The 20,424-nt window shown below is 43.6% G+C and overlaps 1 protein-coding gene across 5 annotated transcripts in view; it reads left to right on the top strand.

The window, feature by feature from the left end:
* Nucleotides 1–20,424, top strand: part of LOC115122410 (ryanodine receptor 3-like) — a 269,794-nt gene that overhangs the window by 9,240 nt on the left and 240,130 nt on the right. For all 5 annotated transcript variants that reach the window (XM_065008606.1, XM_065008603.1, XM_065008605.1 and 2 more), the window contains exon 2: nucleotides 11,701–11,820. In XM_065008606.1, coding sequence (XP_064864678.1) covers nucleotides 11,701–11,820 — 120 coding nt within the window. The remainder of the gene's footprint in view (nucleotides 1–11,700; nucleotides 11,821–20,424) is intronic.

The following is a 20,424-nucleotide window of genomic DNA, read 5'->3' as shown; positions in this document are numbered from 1 at the left end:
TAGTTAACTGCAAAGACTTGGACAGTGGATCATATCCCGATTGAAGTCTTGATTAAATATGGACATAGTCCTAGGGTGTATCCATATCAAAAAGGGGCTTTGGTGGTGGGCGTGGCAGGGGGCGTGGTTGGCCAGTCAGCACAGCTGAATTTTGGAGTACATTTTAGAGACTCCAATCTTTGCTGGCATAGAGACATTTTTGCAGTTTTAAGTCCATTTCCTCCGATTCTACATATTCTGCCATGGACCTGAGAAAAAATGTTCATTTTTAATCTCATTTCCTGCAATTTTACGCATTTTGCCATGGCTAATGCTGTGTTCTTTTGCTCAAGCATAATAACAAAATCTATACTGCTAAATTCATTGTTTAAAAAAAAAACGATCTAGATTTTATTTTCATCCAAGCTTTATTTTTACAGCACATTTCAGACATGAATGCAACTTCACAGGGGGAAAAAAAACTATGAAAATGAAATCAGAAATATTTTGGGGATTGTTAATTCTCAAAGATTATATTATAGAAAAATATATAGATCCATTATCTTTTCTGCATAGTTTATATCTGTTTTTAGTCATTTAAGTTTACACTGAAATCGTTTATGTATCCAGAAAAATAAATATTTTTACACTGTTTGGATTTAAGTGAACCGAAAAATGCTTTGGCGGTCCGTCCAAGGATTTCAATGGCAGAAAAATCCCTGAGTCCTGCTCTAGGTCAGTAGTCTGAGTTTACACCTTATTGTAAAATGGTCCGAATCTGTGAGCATTATAGTAAGATGGAAAGCCTGAAATGGCCCAACCAAAGTACCTGATCTCTCTTTACCTGCCACCCACCGCCACTCTCTATTTGCCTTTCTCTCTCTGTATCTCTCTCTCTCTTTTTCTCTATCACGCCCTCTCTCTGTTTCTCTCTTTATCACTCTCTCTCTCTCTCTCTCTCTCTCTCTCTCTCTCTCTCTCTTTCTCTATCACTCCCTCTCTCTCTGTATCTCTCTCTTTCTCTATCACTCCCTCTCTCTCTGTATCTCTCTTTCTCTATCACTCTCTCTCTCTCTCTCTCTCTTTCTCTATCACTCCCTCTCTCTCTGTATCTCTCTCTTTCTCTATCACTTCCTCTCTCTCTGTATCTCTCTCTTTCTCTATCACTCCCCCTCTCTCTGTATCTCTCTCTTTCTCTATCACTCTCTCTCTCTCTGTATCTCTCTCTGTATCTCTCTCTGTATCTCTCTCTCTCTCTCTGTATCTCTCTCTCTTTTTCTCTATCACGCCCTCTCTCTGTTTCTCTCTTTATCACTCTCTCTCTACCCCCCTTTCTCCTTCCACCCCCCTCATCACTCTCTTTATGCTGGACAGACGTCTAGGTAGGTGGCATACAGTCACTCCAGCCCCCAGCCATCCACCAGATGTGACCCTGGCTGAGGGCCCGTCCCAAATGGCACCCTATTCTCTATATAAAGGGCTCTGGTCTAAAGTAGAGGACTACATAGGGAATAGGGTGCCATAGGGCTCTGGTCTAAAGTAGTGCACTACATAGGGAATAGGGTGCCATAGGGCTCTGGTCTAAAGTAGAGGACTACATAGGGAATAGGGTGCCATAGGGCTCTGGTCTAAAGTAGAGGACTACATAGGGAATAGGGTGCCATAGGGCTCTGGTCTAAAGTAGAGGACTACATAGGGAATAGGGTGCCATAGGGCTCTGGTCTAAAGTAGAGGACTACATAGGGAATAGGGTGCCATAGGGCTCTGGTCTAAAGTAGAGGACTACATAGGGAATAGGGTGCCATAGGGCTCTGGTCTAAAGTAGAGGACTACATAGGGAATAGGGTGCCATAGGGCTCTGGTCTAAAGTAGTGCACTACATAGGGAATAGGGTGCCATTCGGGATGCATTCCGGGGCTTTCATCCCTCAGTGCTGCTGATGCAGACTCAGACCAACTGTTCAGCCTTGCATGCATGACAGCTTATTTGATTTTGTTAGCAATTGATGTTATTCTTCAATAACACAGACTCCAAAGAAAATTGGGGGAGAAAAATAGGTTTATTTGAGAAGGACAAATCAAGATGTTATGCTGGGAGGTAGATGTTCAGTCTCCCCTGTCCTCAGCTTTTCTCCACCGAACAAAGGAACAGGATGCCATTTATAACCTCCCACCCTAGCCTGGGATTGACCAATCAGAAGTCCTTGCAGTACGACTGGACCAAGTACGACTGGACCGTCCTCTCATCCTCTGCGTTGTGTATTTATCTTCAAAATATTCTTATCATTTGGAGCTGCTTTAAGGCAATATGCTGCTTTAAGGCAATATGCTTGTTTAAGGCAATATGCTTGTTTAAGGCAATATGCTGGTTTAAGGCAATATGCTTGTTTAAGGCAATATGCTTGTTTAAGGCAATATGCTTGTTTAAGGCAATATGATGCTTTAAGGCAATATGATGCTTTAAGGCAATATGCTGCAAGTAACATTATAGTGGCAATCAGCAGTAACAAAGCGTCCTCCTCGCCCCTGGTAAAAACCTGATTAAGAAATGTAAATGTCATGTAATATATTGTATTGATGTTAATATCTTGCTGTTTTTTCATGCCAAAAAGAAAGTGTCATTTTATACTGTATATACAGCACCAGTATCCATGCTGTATCACATCCGACCGTGATTGGGAGACCCGTAGGGCGGCGCAAATTGGCCCAGCGTTGTCCGGGTTTGGCTCGGGGTAGGCCGGAATTGTAAATATGAATTAGTTCATAACTGACTTGCCTAGAGGTTAAATAAATAAATAAAACCAGTCAAAAGTGTGGGTACACCTACTCATTAAAGGGTTTTTCTTTATTTTTTACTATTTTCTACATTGTAGAATGATAGTGACAACATAAAAACTATGAAATAACACATATGGAATCATGTAGTAACCAAAGAAGTGTTAAACAAATCTAAATATATTTTATATTTTATATTCTTAAAATAGCAACCCTTTGCCTCAATGACAGCATTGCACACTCTTGGCATTCTCGAAACAGGTTTCACCTGGAATGCTTTTCTAATAGTCTTGAAGGAGTTCCCACATATGCTGAGCACTTGTTGGCTGCTTTTCCTTCACTCGATCCAACTCATCCCAAACCATCTCATTTGAGTTGAGGTCGGGGGATTGTGGAATCAAGGTCATCTGATGGAGCACTCCATCACCCCCCTTCTTGGTCAAATAGCCCTTAAACAGCCTGGAGGTTTTGGGTCATTGTGCTGTTGATAAACAAATGATAGTCCCACTAAGCGCAAACCAGATGGGATGGCGTATCGCTGCAGAATGCTATGGTAGCCATGCTGGTTAAGTGTGCCTTGAATTCTAAATAAATCACAGACAGTGTCACCAGCAAAGCACCCCCACACCATCACACCTCCCCCTCCATGCTTCATGGTGGGAACCACACATGCGGAGATCATTCGTTCACCTACTCTGCATCTCACAAAGACATGGCAATTGGAACCAAAACTCTCAGTGGTGTCTTAGCAGCAATTCGACCATGAATGCCTGTTTCACACAGTCTCCCCTGAACAGCTGATGTGGAGATGTGTCTTTTACTTGAACTCTGTGAATAATTTATTTGGGTTGCAATTTCTGCGGCTGGTAACTTTAATGAACTTATCCTCTGCACCAGAGGTCCTCCTTTCCTGTGGAGGTCCTCATGAGAGCCAGTTTCATCATAGCGCTTGATGGTTTTTGCCACTGCAATTGAAGAAACTTTCAAAATTCTTAAAATATCTGACTAATCATTGATGTAATTATCCGATAAGACTGATGTGTTAAAGTAATGATGGACTGTAGTTTCTCTTTGCTTATTTGAGCTGTTCTTGCCATAATATGGACTATATATACCCGATAAGGCCAACTTCTGTATACCAACCCTACCTTGTCACAACACAACTGATTGGCTCAAATGCATTAAAAGGAAATACATTTCACAAATGAACTTTTAACAAGGCACACCTGTTAATTAAAATGCATTCTAGGTGACAACCTCATGAATCTGGTTGACAGAATGCCAAGAGTGTGCAAAACTGTCATCAAGGCAAAGGGTGGCTACTTTGAAGAATCTCAAATCTAAAATATATTTAGATTTGTTTAACACTTTTTTGGTTACTATATGATTCCATATGTGTTGTTTCATAGTTGTGATGTCTTCACTATTATTCTATAATGTAGAAAATAGTACAAATAAAGAAAAACCCTGGAATGAGTAGGCGTGTCCAAACTTTTGATTGGTACTGCATATATAGTCCAATAATATGAAATAAATATTTTTTTTTATAAAAAAAAAAACTAAGAAAACAAGAGATGATGCTAAACAACTGTTTTTTGTCTCATGATGGAGAAAATTAACAGAGTTATGGTTTTAAAGCTGATCTTGTTCAAAGTAAAGAGCTGAGGGATGGGGCTAGAGAAATGTAGCCACTCTCAAGTTCATAGATAAAGCTATGGATGCAAAGACTGACCATCTGTGGTTAAAACTATAATTTTGATATCATGTTTTGAGTAAAACAAGCTTATAGTTTGGGTCCTGATGGGGTACAACAGTTGAACTAAGCTCATGAGGCATTTATACGTCTTATTCTTCAAGAATAAATGGGTACATATCATTAATTTAAGTCCAAAAATGGATGCAGCAACTGCAGATTGTTCCTTTAGTGTGATTACATCTATTGCGCTTGTCGACTGTGAGACATTAACGTTAAAATGACAGCTATGAACATTTCAGAGGTTTTACAGTATACAACTTCACCATTGCAACAATATATATATATATTTTTTGTGTCGAGGCATTCACTGCACTAAAAACAGTCAAAAACAACTTAAGTGGTTTTTAAGGTCAGAAAGGAGAAAACATTTTGGAATCGTAATCAAACTGAGCATTCTGCTTATTGTTTCAAGTTCAAAGTTGATTGGCCCAATAAATACACAGGAACTCCTTGTCAAGTTCTCACTAAAACGATTCGAGTCTAGGAGGTGGTAGCCTTTCGATTTTACGAAATTCCCTTCCTTGTTTCCCTCTGTTTTGTGCCTACTGAAAGCATTCCAGCATTTCTTCTGTAAGTCTAATTTTAAATTCTCAAGCAGAGGCCACACTGGTTCCAGTGACTCTCTGCCTACAGTATGTATATACTCCCACAGAGACACAGGAGCCCCAGCCAGCCCACTCAATATTTGTTATGCTACCACAACTGACACTACTATTTGTACAATTGGTTTATTACAAAAGGACAATTGGTAAATATATATATTTTTGGTATCTGGGTGGTGGTGGGCTGGTTCTCTAGGGGCCTGGGGGTCTTGATAGCAGTGGTTGGTGAGAGTTGGATGTCTAGGTGCCTGGGGGTCTGGATGGTGAGAGGTGGATGTCTGGGGCTCTGGGGGTCTGGATGGTGAGAGGTGGATGTCTGGGGTTCTGGATGGTGAGAGGTGGATGGCTGGGTGCCTGGGGGTCTGGATGGTGAGAGGTGGATGTCTGGGTGCCTGGGGGTCTGGATGGTGAGAGGTGGATGTCTGGGTGCCTGGGGGTCTGGATGGTGAGAGGTGGATGTCTGGGTGCCTGGGGGTCTGGATGGTGAGAGGTGGATGTCTGGGTGCCTGGGGGTCTGGATGGTGAGAGGTGGATGTCTGGGTGCCTGGGGGTCTGGATGGTGAGAGGTGGATGTCTGGGGTTCTGGATGGTGAGAGGTGGATGTCTGGGTGCCTGGGGATCTGGATGGTGAGAGGTGGATGTCTGGGGCTCTGGGGGTCTCGGTGGTGAGAGGTGGATGTCTGGGGCTCTGGGGGTCTCGGTGGTGAGAGGTGGATGTCTGGGGCTCTGGGGGTCTCGGTGGTGAGAGGTGGATGTCTGGGGTTCTGGATGGTGAGAGGTGGATGTCTGGGTGCCTGGGGGTCTGGATGGTGAGAGGTGGATGTCTGGGTTTCTGGATGGTGAGAGGTGGATGTCTGGGTACCTGGGGGTCTGGATGGTGAGAGGTGGATGTCTGGGTGCCTGGGGGTCTGGATGGTGAGAGGTGGATGTCTGGGGCTCTGGGGGTCTCGGTGGTGAGAGGTGGATGTCTGGGGGTCTGGGTGGTGAGAGGTGGATGTGTGCCTACTCTCACCGCCCATAGCCATCCAGGCCCTCAAGCCCCCAGACCCAAACATCTCATTAAACTCAGTGCCAATACCAGGCTATTTAACATGTAACAGACTCTGTGGGCCAATACCAGGCTGTTGAACATGTAACAGACTCTGTGGGCCAATACCAGGCTGTTGAACATGTAACAGACTCTGTGGGCCAATACCAGGCTGTTGAACATGTAACAGACTCTGTGGGCCAATACCAGGCTGTTTAACATGTAACAGACTCTCTGAGCCAATACCAGGCTGTTTAACATGTAACAGACTCTCTGAGCCAATACCAGGCTGTTTAACATGTAACAGACTCTCTGTGTAACAGGCTGTCTCAGTAGTTAACCTGCTTAGGGCCCAGAACTCACTGAGAGCAGGAGGTGACGAGCTGAACACAGGGCTGATGATGAATCTGGGTTATTTTAGGTTCCTGTGGCTGTGGTGAGGTTCAGTAGATTTGAAATGTACTAGCACTCTCTCTGTTTCTCTCTCTGTCTCTATCTCAGCGTCTCTCTCTCTCTCTCCCTCCCTCCCTCCCTCCCTCCCTCCCTATTTCTCTTTCTCTCTCATTTTCCTGAGGCCTAAAACCTTTTGATTCGAGGAGGAAACACACAGAAAACTATTAAATGTTAATTTATTTTCACACTTCATAAATTAGTAAGTAAGCACCACATTCAGTGAACCCAATGTTTGGCATGGAGACTTTGTCCAGGGTGGGTCCAATGTCCACTGATTTTTACCTCACATACTTTTCAGATTAGTCATGTTATCTCTCAGATTAGTCATGTTATCTTTCAGATTAGTCATGTTAACGTTCAGATAAATCATGTTATCGTTCAGATTAGTCATGTTATCGTTCAGATTAGTCATGTTATCTTTCATATTTGTCATGTTATTTTTCAGATTAGTCATGTTATCGTTCAGATTAGTCATATTATCTTTCAGATTAGTCATGTTATTGTTCAGATTAGTCATGTTATCTTTCAGATTAGTCATGTTATCTTTCAGATTAGTCCATGTTATCTTTCAGATTAATGCAACATTTGGCTACACAAATTGTTGTCTTGTAATCGTTGTCACAATGTTTTCTTACTGTTGAGCCTGGTGTTCTTATATTAGCTAGAAACATCTAACTCCATCAGCACTTATCGCCTCGTCTGACTTTAATGAGACATATACAACTCCTAACCCCCTCTGTCTGTTAGGAGGTCTACTCCACACCCTGGCAGGTGGGAACAAGGCTTTTACACTCCACAGTATTAACCTCATTGCTTCCATTCAGTATCTAGTAGTCTACTTTCCTGTGTCTTCTCCCAAACCTCCAACTGAGCATGTGAACATCATCCGTGTCAAAGTAGTATAGTATATAGTATAAATGCAGGTTGGTTGGGGGTCGGTGCAGGTTGGCTGGGGGTCGGTGGGGTGTCGGTGGAGGGGGAGTTGTGACAGTTTATTTGGCTCAGCGGAGTATTGGTGGATCTCAGGTTACCACCCTGTGGATCCATCAGGCCACACACACCTGCTCCTGTCCTTTAAGCAGGTCCAACTGCCTGCTGCTTAGAGAAGAGGAGATAGAGAAAGAGAGAGAAGAAGAGAGAGAGAAAGAGAGAGAGAGAAGAAGAGAGAGAGGAAGAAGAGGAGAGAGAGGAAGAAGAGGAGAGGGAGAGCGACAGAGAGAGAGAAGAAGAAGAGAGAGAACGAGAGGGCGACAGAGAGAGAAAGACGGAGGAAACAAGGAAGGAAGAGTACTTCCAAGGTTGAGTGGCATATGCTCTGAGCAGGCTGGAGAGAGCCAGAGGGGTGGTGTGATGGTTGGTGGAGGGGGGTGGCAGGGGGGGACTCTCTGCTCTGCTCTTGAAAGTTGGGGACTTGGGTGGATCCTCCTCTCCCTTACGCAGGCAGCAGCCCCCTAGGGCCCTATAGATAGACTGTGATGCGGCTCTTTAGCTTTCTAACAGATGGTTTCAGACCTGGGTTCAAATATTGATTGTTTTCTTCCAAATTACTTTAAGCGTTTGATTGAGCCTGTCTGAAGCACGAGAAGCACGAAAAAGGGTGGGGTTACCACTTTTGGGACTGTTCCATTGGTTCCATTGTGCCAGGCAAGCTCAATCAAGCGAAGCAGACATATTTGAACAAATATACATAATACTATTTGAACCCAGGTCTGGGTGGCTACAGCCTTCCTTCATGCTACTGCTGTCACAGGATCAGTTGGCTGCAGACTCAGATTGAGATTCTCTGGCTCAGGATCAAGCCTTGGGATCGGGAGAGAGTGAGAAACCCCCCTACAAAGACAGGAGCTCTGTGGAAGGCTTTGGTCCTACTGAGACGCTTTACACTTATCCAGAGGGCTTATGGTTACATCTGCTGTATATACAAATACACACATAACAAGCTTGTACGCACACACACACACACACGAACATACACACACTCATACATCTACACTACACGTCTCTCTCTCTCTCTCTCTCTCTCTCTCTCTCTCTCTCTCTCTCTCTCTCTCTCTCTACCTCTCCCTCTCAAACACCCAGCATTCCAGTTGTTCTGCTGCTAATTTTTCTCAGCTACCAGCAATACCAGCTATCCCAAACAGTCGGTGGTGTTTTGAAAAGAAAGCAAAACATTTACTTCATTTTAAAGGGGTGACACTGAGATCTTCTGCAGGCCAGGGTACTATATAGTGCACTACATTTTCCCAGAACTTTATGGGCCCTATATAGGGAAAATGGTAGCTTTGCAGCGCCCAGTCTTTCAGAGGGAGCAACTCCCAGACTCTGGGCCAACATCAATGCTTTCTGCCTTATGTCTAATCCACTGAGAGAGTGAGCGAGAGAGAGAGAGATATGTACTATAGGTTAATTAAGAAATCAAACTTGCTTCCGGAGAGTTGGAAGCCTCCTCTCTTCAGTCCGTCGAGCCCCCTCTGTCAGTAACAGTTTGACATTTCACATTACTCAGACCTCAAGCATCTGTTATAAAGTACAACCACAGTGTGAGTCCAGTTAGCTGACAGTAAATGTTGTATTACTAAAGCCTTGTGCCTATCGTTTATGACCAACATTCTCATGTCCGTCCAGCCCCATCTGTCAGTAACAGTTTGACATTTCACTTCATGCGAAACCACTCAGACCACAAGCATCTGTTATAAAGTATAACCACAGTGTGAGTCCAGTTAGCTTACTTAGCCATGTGCCTATCGTTTATGACCAACAGTCACATGTTTATAATGGAATTGTTGTGGCTTTTTGTGGGGGGCCTATCATTTAGAACAGTATTGTATAATGACGTAGATCTCAAACTAAGCAGCACTTGTGGTGAGTTGAATTAAATGACTTATATGTAATTGTGTGGTTGAGAAGGTCAACAAACGTAAACCAGAGGTGCCGGTTGAATGTTTTAAGGGTGACGTTGGTGGGAATTGACCCCAGGCAGGACTACGTCATCAGGTAGATGAGATGAGGAGCCACTCTGATACACTGACCCGGGTTGGTAGCTCCAGCTGTGTGAGGAGGGCTGGATGTAATGAAGCAATACTGCTTGAATAGAGCCAGAGGCACAAAACCATAGTAACAATCAGTTCCAATTAATGTGGGGAGGGAGAGAGAGAGAGAGAGAGAGAGAGAGAGAGAGAGAGAGAGAGAAAACGTCAGAGACACAAATCAATATCCGTGGCCTGAGTGGGAGTACACAGTGGTAGAGACATAGGATCAATAGTTGGATCTCCTGACTACAGTCCAACCGTAACTTGCATTAAAACCAGGGTCGTATTCACTAGGAAGGAAATGGAGAGGGATGACCTAAACTTGTCCACTACAAAAAGCTTGTTATTTTTTTGACGTTGCAAAATGTTTTGCTGTGGTGTACATTTGTGAATAAGACCCAGGTTTCCATGAATCAGTTTAATAATGGAACTGGGGTTGAAAACAAGATTTCAGAACCTAGTTTTCATGTGTAACGTATTGTTTCTAGCAATAGAAGGGCTGTAACTTTTTGACTTTTTAATACTGTTTTTGATACCAAGACCAATCGGTTATCCTCTCTAGCTGTTTTCCTCTGATATGATTATATATGCTGATAAAACAGATGATTATATATGAATTATTCATGTTCTTACTATCTTTTCATTCCATTCATAATTCTTGCATGGGCCTGCTCAGCACAACGCCCCTCCAGCGTTTGATGTGTTTGTAAGGGCGGAGAAACAGAGATATCATCGATGACTATCCTTGATTATACATTTATCTCGTATAGCACGGAGAGAGGAAAACAAATCTGCAGTATTTGGTGTAAGACTGAGACTGTTGACCCATTTTAAACCCAATATCCTGCCTGCATCTCAGTAGTCTGATCTTGAAGTCTGTTCTCCTCATCTCTCCATCTTTATCTGCACTGGTGAGAAAGAGTTGGCCTGGTGAAAGAGTTGGCCTGGTGAGAAAGACTTGGCCTGGTGAAAGAGTTGGCCTGGTGAGAAAGAGTTGGCCTGGTGAAAGAGTTGGCCTGGTGAGAAAGAGTTGGCCTGGTGAAAGAGTTGGCCTGGTGAGAAAGAGTTGGCCTGGTGAAAGAGTTGGACTGGTGAAAGAGTTGGCCTGGTGAGAAAGAGTTGGCCTGGTGAAATATTTGGCCTGGTGAGAAAGACTTGGCCTGGTGAGAAAGAGTTGGCCTGTTGAGAAAGAGTTGGCCTGGTGAGAAAGAGTTGGCCTGGTGAGAAAGAGTTGGCCTGGTGAAAGAGTTGGCCTGGTGAAAGAGTTGGCCTGGTGAAAGAGTTGGCCTGGTGAGAAAGAGTTGGCCTGGTGAAAGAGTTGGCCTGGTGAAAGAGTTGGCCTGGTGAATGAGTTGGCCTGGTGAGAATGAGTTGGCCTGGTGAAAGAGTTGACCTGTCGAGGAAGAGTTGGCCTGGTGAGAAACATTTGGCATGGTGAAAAAGTTGGCCTGCTTTAAGAGTTGGCCTGGTGAGAAAGAGTTGGCCTAGTTAAAGAGTTGGCCTAGTTAAAGAGTTGGCCTGGTGAGAAAGAGTTGGCCTGGTGAAAGCAGATTTCTGGTTGGCATTGTGTTGCTTGTTTTCCAAGACCAGTGTTGCGAGTCGTTGCTCCAACTTCTCCGTCCTCTCTCTGTGTATGTGTGTCATTCAGAGAAGATTCCTGGTTGACATTGTGTGGCTTGTTTTCAGGGATCAGTGTTGCCAGTCACTGCTACAACCTCTCTGTCCTCTCTCTGTGTATGTGTGTTATTCATATTTGTGGACAATGGACAACAAAGTAATCGTCTTTGTCTTCTAATGTTGTACAGAACGTCTCCTAATGTTGTACAAAACGTTTCCCAATGTTGTACAGAACATCTCCTGATGTTGTACAGAACGTCTCCTGATGTTGTACAGAACGTCTCCTGATGTTGTACAGAACGTCTCCTGATGTTGTACAGAACGTCTCCTCATGTTGTACAGAACGTCTCCTCATGTTGTACAGAACGTCTCCTCATGTTGTACAGAACGTCTCCTCATGTTGTACAGAACGTCTCCTCATGTTGTACAGAACGTCTCCTAATGTTCTCTTCTTCTCTGGCAGGATGATGAGGTGGTACTTCAAAGTGTCGCCACCATCCAGAAAGAGAATCGCAAGTTTTGTCTGTCCGTGGAGGGACTCGGTAATCGACTATGCTTCCTGGAACCTACATCTGAGGCTAAGGTAAGAGGAGTGTCTCTTAATGCTTGGTACTGATGGTGGCTCTTAATTTGAACCGTTTGGTTGCAGGAGGAAAGTCATCTCGCAGCAGGAGAATTTGAAAACCTGAACAAATATGTTAAATAGCCGCCAGGGGTCAGCTGGAAGTGGTGTTTGTATACAATGCAGTACCGTACCTAGTTTGTACCTTAGACTGCAGGTCCACTGGGTGCCTGTTCAGGTAGCCTATATACAGAGCCTTCGGAAAGTATTCAGAGCCATTGACTGTTTCCACATTTTGTTACGTTACAGCCTTATTCTAAAATGGATTAAATCAATTAAAAAATCCTCAACAATCTACACACAATACCCCATAATGACAAAGTGAAAACAGATTTTTAGAATGAAATGAAAATCTGATGAAACCCAGATTGAACTCTTTAGCCTGAATGCCATGCGTCACATCTGGAGGAAACCTGGCACCATCCCTATGGTGAAGCATGGTGGTGGCAGCATCATGCTGTTGGGATGTTTTTCAACGACAGGTAGTGGGACACTAGTCAGGATTGAGGCAAAGATGAACGGAGCAAAGTACAAAGAAATCCATGATGAAAACCTGCTCCATAGCGCTGTTACGGACCTCAGACTGGAGTGAAGGTTCACCTTCCAAGAGGAGAACAACCCTAAGCACATTGCCAAAACAACGCAGGAGTGGCTTCAGGACAAGTCTCCGAATATCTTAGAGTGGACTGGACTTGAACCCAATTGAGTATCTCTGGAGAGACCTGAAAATAGCTATGCAGCAAACACTCCCCATCCAACCTGACAGCGCTTGAGAGGATCTTCATAGAAGGATGGGAGAAACTCCCCAAATACAGGTGTTCCAAGCTTGTAGCGTCAGACCCAAGAAGAAGTTATGCTGTAATCGCAGCCAAAGGTGCTTCAACAAAGTACTGAGTAAAGGGTCTGAATATTTATCTAAATGTGATATTTAAGTTTTATTTTATTTTTATAAATTAGCAAACATTTCTAAAAAAATGTTTTTGCTTTGTCATTATGGTGTATTGTGTGTAGATTGAGGGGGGAAAAACGATTTAATCAATTTTAGAATAAGGCTGAAACGTAACAAAATGTGGAAAAAGGGGTCTGAATTACCTTCCGAAGGCACTGTATACATAGTCACACCCGAATACTTTGTAGAAGCACATTTGGCAGCGATTACAGTAGTGAGTGTTTCTAAGAGCTTTTCACATCTGGATTGTGCGATATTTACCTATTATTCTTTTCTAAATTCTTCAAGCTCTGTCAAATTGGTTGTTGATCATTGCTAGAAAACCATTCCAGGTCTTGCCATAGATTTTCAAGTAGATTTAAATCAAAACTGTAACTCGGCCACTCAGAAACATTCACTTTCTTCTTGGTAAACAACTCCAGTGTGAATGTGGCCTTGTGTTGTAGGTTATTGTCCTGCTGAAAGGTAAATTAATCTCCCAGTTTCTGGTGGAAAGCACACAGAACCAGGTTTTCCTCTAGGATTTTGCCTGAGGTTAGCTCCATTCTGTTTCTTCTATATCCTGATAAAACTCCCCAGTCCTTAATAATGACAAGCATACCCATAACAGGATGCAGCCACCACTATGCTTGAAAATATGGAGAGCGGTACTCAGTAATACGTTATATTGGATTTTCCCCCAAAATAACACTTTCTGTTCAGGACACGCAGTTAATTGCTTTGCCACCGTTTTAGCAGTATTACTTTAGAGCCTTGTTTCAAACAGGATGGAGAGAGTGAGAAATGTAAGATATCACTGCAGTGGATAGCTGCCTTCTTTTCACTGATTTTAGCTTTTTTTTGCACATAATATTTCCGGGCATCATTTCCTATGACCAAAAACAGCTTCTGAACATCACTAATCTCGATTTGAATGAAGACTTCTACTTCATTGAGTCGGCAGCTGTGGATGTACTGCTCATTCCAGACCAGGCCATAATCCCCGGTACTTGAAAACGGAAGAGGCGGCGCAAAAGAGGTTAACAAGGTTAACTCCCTGACGAGCAAATAAACTGACTCTACCTCCGTTCTATTGGGAATCGTACAATCACTGGAGAATAAACTGGATGAACACCGTTCGAGAGTATCCTATCAACGGGACCTGAAGAACTGTAATATCCTGTGCTTCTCGGAGGCGTGGCTAAACAAGGACATGGATAATATACATCTAGCTGGTTTTAACTATCATACTGTATCTTAGTCCCCTCCTGTACTTCCTGTACACCCACAACAGTGTGGCCGTGCACGACTCCAACACCATCATTAAGTTCGCTGACTACACAGAGGTGGTAGGCCTGATCACTGAAGACAATGAGACAGCCTATAGGGAGGAGGTTAGAGACCTGGCAGTGTGGTGACAGGACAAACAACCACTTGCTCAACTTCAGCAAAACAGAGGAGCTGATCATGGACTACAGGAAACGACCGCTACCACATTGATGGGGCTGTAATGGAGTGGGTACGAGAGTGTCAAGTTCCTCCACATCACTAAGGAATGATCATGACCCAAACACAACAACACAGTCGTGAAGAGGGCACAACAACATTTCTTTCCCCTCAGGAGGCTGAAAAGATTTGACTGGGTCCTCAGATCCTCAAAAAGTTTTACAGCTGCACCATTGAGAGCATCTTGAATGGCTGCATCACCTCTTGGTATGGCAACTGCGTGGTGTCCATCCGCAAGGCGCTGCAGACTGTAGTGCGTACGGCCCAGTACATCACTGGGGCAAAAGCGTCCGGCCATCCAGGATCTCTATACCAGGCGGTGTCAGAGGAAGACCCTAAAAATTGTCAAAGACTCCAGCCGCCCAAGTCATAGACTGTTCTCTCTGCTACCCCACGTCAAGCAGTACCGATGCCTCAAGTCTGGAACCAACAGGGCCCTGAACAGCTTCTACCCCCAAGCCATAAGACTGCTAAATAGTCCAGGTAGCTATTGGTTAACTATTTAACTATCTGCATTGACCCTTTTTGCACTAACTATTTTGACTCATTACATACACTTCTGTTTATTATCGATCCTGTTGCCTAGTCACTTTATCCCTACCTTTGTGTACATATCTACCTCAATGACCTCCTGCACATTGACTCAGTACTGGCACGCAGTGTATATAGACAAGTTATCATTACTCATTGTGTATTTATTATATATAGACAAGTTATCATTACTCATTGTGTATTTATTATATATAGACAAGTTATTTTTACACATTGTGTATTTATTCCTTCTAGATTATTTTTCATTATTCATTGTTCTTTATTGTTGGGAAGGGCCTGTAAGTTATCATTACTCATTGTGTATTTATTGTGTATGATTAAGTTATCATTACACTTGTGTATTTATTGTGTTTAGACAAGTTATCATTTAGTCTCATTGTTGTATTTCATTGTTAGTATAGACAAGTTATCATTTCATTGTTATTTATTGTTGTTTAGACAAGTTATTATTACTCATTGTGTATTTATTATATATAGACAAGTTATTTTTACTCATTGTGTATTTATTCCTTCTGTTATTATTTTTCTATTATTTCTATATTTTCTCTCTACATTGATGGGAAGGGCCTGTAAGTAAGCATTTCACTGTTAGTCTACACCTGTTGATTATGAAGCATTTCACTGTTAGTCTACAGCTGTTGTTTAAGAAGCATTTCACTGTTAGTCTACAGCTGTTGTTTAAGAAGCATTTCACTGTTAGTCTACACCTGTTGATTAAGAAGCATTTCACTGTTAGTCTACACCTGTTGTTTAAGAAGCATTTCACTGTTAGTCTACACCTGTTGTTTAAGAAGCATTTCACTGTTAGTCTACACCTGTTGATTATGAAGCATTTCACTGTTAGTCTACACCTGTTGATTATGAAGCATTTCACTGTTAGTCTACACCTGTTGTTTAAGAAGCATTCCACTGTTAGTCTACACCTGTTGATTAAGAAACATTTCACTGTTAGTCTACAACTGTTGTTTACAAAGCATGTGACAAATAACATTTGATTTCATTTTTTTAAAATGCCCTGAATGTAAATGTTATTAACAGGTTTCCATGGTTTCCATGCTTTTAAAATAACTGTTCTGTTCCTGAACAGTAGAGATCACTTTTTGCTGTAGTTATTTTCCGGTTTTCGGTTCTGTTCCCTGAACCGGTTCCAACCCCTGGGCAGCAGTCAGTCATTATATTAAATGAAATGGTAATACAAAACAGTTCAGTAGATAGAGGACACCGGCTATGATCAACAGTTCAGTAGATAGAGGACACCGGCTATGATTACCAGTTCAGTAGATAGAGGACACCGGCTATGATCAACAGTTCAATAGATAGAGGACACCGGCTATGATCAACAGTTCAGTAGATAGAGGACACCGGCTATGATCAACAGTTCAGTAGATAGAGGACACCGGCTATGATTACCAGTTCAGTAGATAGAGGACACTGGCTTTGATTACCATGTCATTACAGTTCATCTCTCGTTGTTCTCTTAGCAAATACCTTACTCTAATTGGATGGACCCCCTTTTTCTCTCCTATCTAAGAACTCTTTGCTATAATTGGATGGACCCCCCCCCCTTTGTCTCTCCTATCTAAGAACTCTTTGCTATAATTGGATGGACCCCCCCTTTGTCTCTCCTATCTAAGAACTCTTTGCTATAATTGGATGGACCCCCCCTTTGTCTCTCCTATCTAAGAACTCTTTGCTATAATTGGATGGACCCCCCCCTTTTCTCTCCTATCTAAGAACTCTTTGCTATAATTGGATGGACCCCCCTTTGTCCTATCTAAGAACTCTTTGCTATAATTGGATGGACCCCCCCTTTGTCTCTCCTATCTAAGAACTCTTTGCTATAATTGGATGGACCCCCCCTTTGCAATTAAATCATTATCCGTCACTATTGTTTCTCCAAAATCATTTTGATTTCCTAAATGAAAAACATTTCCACAAAGATGGGCCACACTAACTTTAGCTTGTGATTCACGTCTACTCTTAGCCATGGGAAAGATCAGCCTTTGAGTTCTACTGTTTTTCATCATATAATTCACAACTTCTATAGTTCTGTTGGCCCCTTTCTCGTTCCCTTCCCACCAATCAGACCACCTTATGTGTGTGTATTGTTTCTCCAAAATCATTTTGATTTCCTAAATGAAAAACATGTGTGCTCTAGCCTGGCAGGGTCTCTGTTAAATGGCTTTGTCTCTGTTGTCTGGGTCTCTGTCTGGGTCTCTGTCTGTGTCTCTGTCAGGGTCTCTGTCTGTGTCTCTGTCTGTGTCTCTGTCTGTGTCTCTGTCTGTGTCTCTGTCTGGGTCTCTGTCAGGGTCTCTGTCTGTGTCTCTGTCTGTGTCTCTGTCTGTGTCTCTGTCTGGGTCTCTGTCCGGGTCTCTGTCCGTGTCTCTGTCCGTGTCTCTGTCTGTGTCTCTGTCTGGGTCTCTGTCTGGGTCTCTGTCAGGGTCTCTGTCAGGGTCTCTGTCTGTGTCTCTGTCTGGGTCTCTGTCTGTGTCTCTGTCTGTGTCTCTGTCTGGGTCTCTGTCAGGGTCTCTGTCTGTGTCTCTGTCTGTGTCTCTGTCTGTGTCTCTGTCTGTGTCTCTGTCCGGGTCTCTGTCTGTGTCTCTGTCTGTGTCTCTGTCGGGGTCTCTGTCTGTGTCTCTGTCAGGGTCTCTGTCTGGGTCTGTCTGGGTCTCTGTCTGGGCCTCCATTAAAGGAATAGCTCTCCCGGAAACATAGCTTTAATGAAAGGAGATTCACAGTCTGGCACCCATCTTGACTCATATAATACATTTGATGTTGTTGCTCACCACAAACATTTATTCACTTGGATATACAAGAAGCACCTTCTCTCTAAGTACAGTATTGGATAACTCCCTGATCCTCCCTCACCTTCATAATAATGACAGAGAGCTCTACTGTGGTAGGAAGCATTGATAAACTAACCAGTGTGTGAGGAATGGGGAGTGATTGGTAGACTAGCCAGTGTGTGAGGACTGATTGGTAGACTAGCCTGTGTGTGAGGACTGATTGGTAGACTAGCCAGTGTGTAAGGACTGGGGAGTGATTGGTAGACTAGCCAGTGTGTGAGGACTGATTGGTAGACTAGCCAGTGTGTGAGGACTGATTGGTAGACTAGCCTGTGTGTGAGGACTGATTGGTAGACTAGCCTGTGTGTGAGGACTGATTGGTAGACTAGCCTGTGTGTGAGGACTGATTGATAGACTAGCCAGTGTGTGAGGACTGGGGTGTGATTAGTAGACTAGCAAGTGTGTGAGGAGTGATTGGTAGACTAGCCAGTGTGTGAGGACTGAATGGTAGACTAGCCAGTGTGTGAGGACTGATTGGTAGACTAGCCAGTGTGTGAGAACTGATTGGTAGACTAGCCAGTGTGTGAGGACTGATTGATAGACTAGCCATTGTGTGAGGACTGATTGGTAGACTAGCCAGTGTGTGAGAACTGATTGGTAGACTAGCCAGTGTGTGAGGACTGATTGGTAGACTAGCCAGTGTGTGAGAACTGATTGGTAGACTAGCCAGTGTGTGAGAACTGATTGGTAGACTAGCCAGTGTGTGAGAACTGATTGGTAGACTAGCCAGTGTGTGAGGACTGATTGGTAGACTAGCCAGTGTGTGAGAACTGATTGGTAGACTAGCCAGTGTGTGAGGACTGATTGGTAGACTAGCCAGTGTGTGAGGACTGATTGGTAGACTAGCCAGTGTGTGAGGACTAGGGAGTGATTTGCGACGAGGAGTTCAAATCAAATATATTTATAAAGCCCTCTTACATCAGCTGATATCTCAAAGTGCTGTACAGAAACCCAGCCTAAAACCCCAAACAGCAAGCAATACAGGTGTAGAAGCATGGTGGCTAGGAAAAACACCCTAGAAAGGCCAAAACCTAGGAAGAAACCTAGAGAGGAACCAGGCTATGAGGGGTGGCCAGTCCTCTTCTGGCTGTGCCGGGTGGAGATTATAACAGAACATGGCCAAGATGTTCAAATGTTCATAAATGACCAGCATGGTCAAATAATAATAATCACAGGCAGAACAGTTGAACCTGGAGCAGCAGCACGGCCAGGTGGACTGGGGACAGCAAGGAGTCATCATGCCAGGTAGTCCTGAGACAAGAGAAGTACTCCAGATATAACAAACTGACCCTAGCCCCCCGACACATAAACTACTGCAGCATAAATAGTGGAGGCTGAGACAGGAGGGGTCAGGAGACAATGTGGCCCCATCCGATGATACCCCCGGACAGGGTCAAACAGGAAGGATATAACTCCACCCATTTTGCCAAAGCACAGCCCCCACACCACTAGAGGGATATCTTCAACCACCAACTTAAAGATCTCCGCCACGGCACAACCCAAGGGGGGGTGCTAACCCAGACAAGAAGATCACATCAGTGACTCAACCCACTCAAGTGACGCACCCCTCCTAGGGACGGCATGGATGAGCACCAGTAAGCCAGTGACTCAGCCCCTGTAATAGGGTTAGAGGCAGAGAATCCCAGTGGAAAGAGGGGAACCGGCCAGGCAGAGACAGCAAGGGCGGTTCGTTGCTCCAGAGCCTTTCAGTGTACCTTCACACTCCTGGGCCAGATTTCACTCAATCATATGACCCACTTAAGAGATGAGTCTTCAGTAAAGACTTAAAGGTTGCGACCGAGTTTGCGTCTCTCACATGGGTAGGCAGACCATTCCATAAAAATGGAGCTCTATAGGAGAAAGCCCTACCTCCAGCTGTTTGCTTAGAAATTCTAGGGACAATTTGGAGGCCTGCGTCTTGTGACCGTAGCGTACGTGTAGGTATGTACGGCAGCACCAAATCAAAGCGATAGGTAGGAGCAAGCCCATGTAATACTTTGTAGGTTAGCAGTAAAACCTTGAAATCAGCCCTTGCCTTGACAGGAAGCCAGTTTAGGGAGGCTAGCACTGGAGTAATATGATCAAATTTTTTGGTTCTAGTCAGGATTCTAGCAGCCGTATTTAGCACTAACTGAAGTTTATTTAGTGCTTTATCCGGGTAGCTGGAAAGTAGAGCATTGCAGTAGTCTAACCTAGAAGTGACAAAAGCATGGATACATTTTTCTGCATAATTTTTGACCAGAAAGTCCAGGTGTTATCGAGTTACAGGTGTTATAGTCACAGTGATCTCAGGTGTTGAAACCTCGCTTCCATCTCTTATGGATACAACTGGCTCTGTGCCTCTCAGTCCCTCCAGTTTTTGTGTGTTAGTTGCGGGCCAAAATGTTGATTTTGCTGCAATAATGATATTTTGCATAGCAATTTACAATGATTTGATCAAATTCGTTTTACGAAAATGCGCTGACGAGTGGAAAATGTATATGCTCTAGAAGTGCAGTGATTGGTTAAATTCACAAGCTCTCTTTTTGTAGTGCTGTGATCACTATATTCAGTAATATTGGGATGATTTGACGGTTTCAATAGTGCAGTGATTGGTCGAATTTCCAAGTCCTTGCATACTATGCAATTGTTCATTTTGCCAAAATCAGTGGGATCGCAGAATCACAAAATCCTGGAGTGACTGACTACAGTATAACAAGGATGGAAGAAGATGCCCTGAAGCACACCTAGGAT

Source organism: Oncorhynchus nerka, linkage group LG24, assembly GCF_034236695.1.
Source record: "Oncorhynchus nerka isolate Pitt River linkage group LG24, Oner_Uvic_2.0, whole genome shotgun sequence".
NCBI lineage: Eukaryota > Metazoa > Chordata > Actinopteri > Salmoniformes > Salmonidae > Oncorhynchus > Oncorhynchus nerka.
Note: the sequence above shows the minus strand (reverse complement) of the source record. Positions and strands in the feature narration are given on the sequence as shown.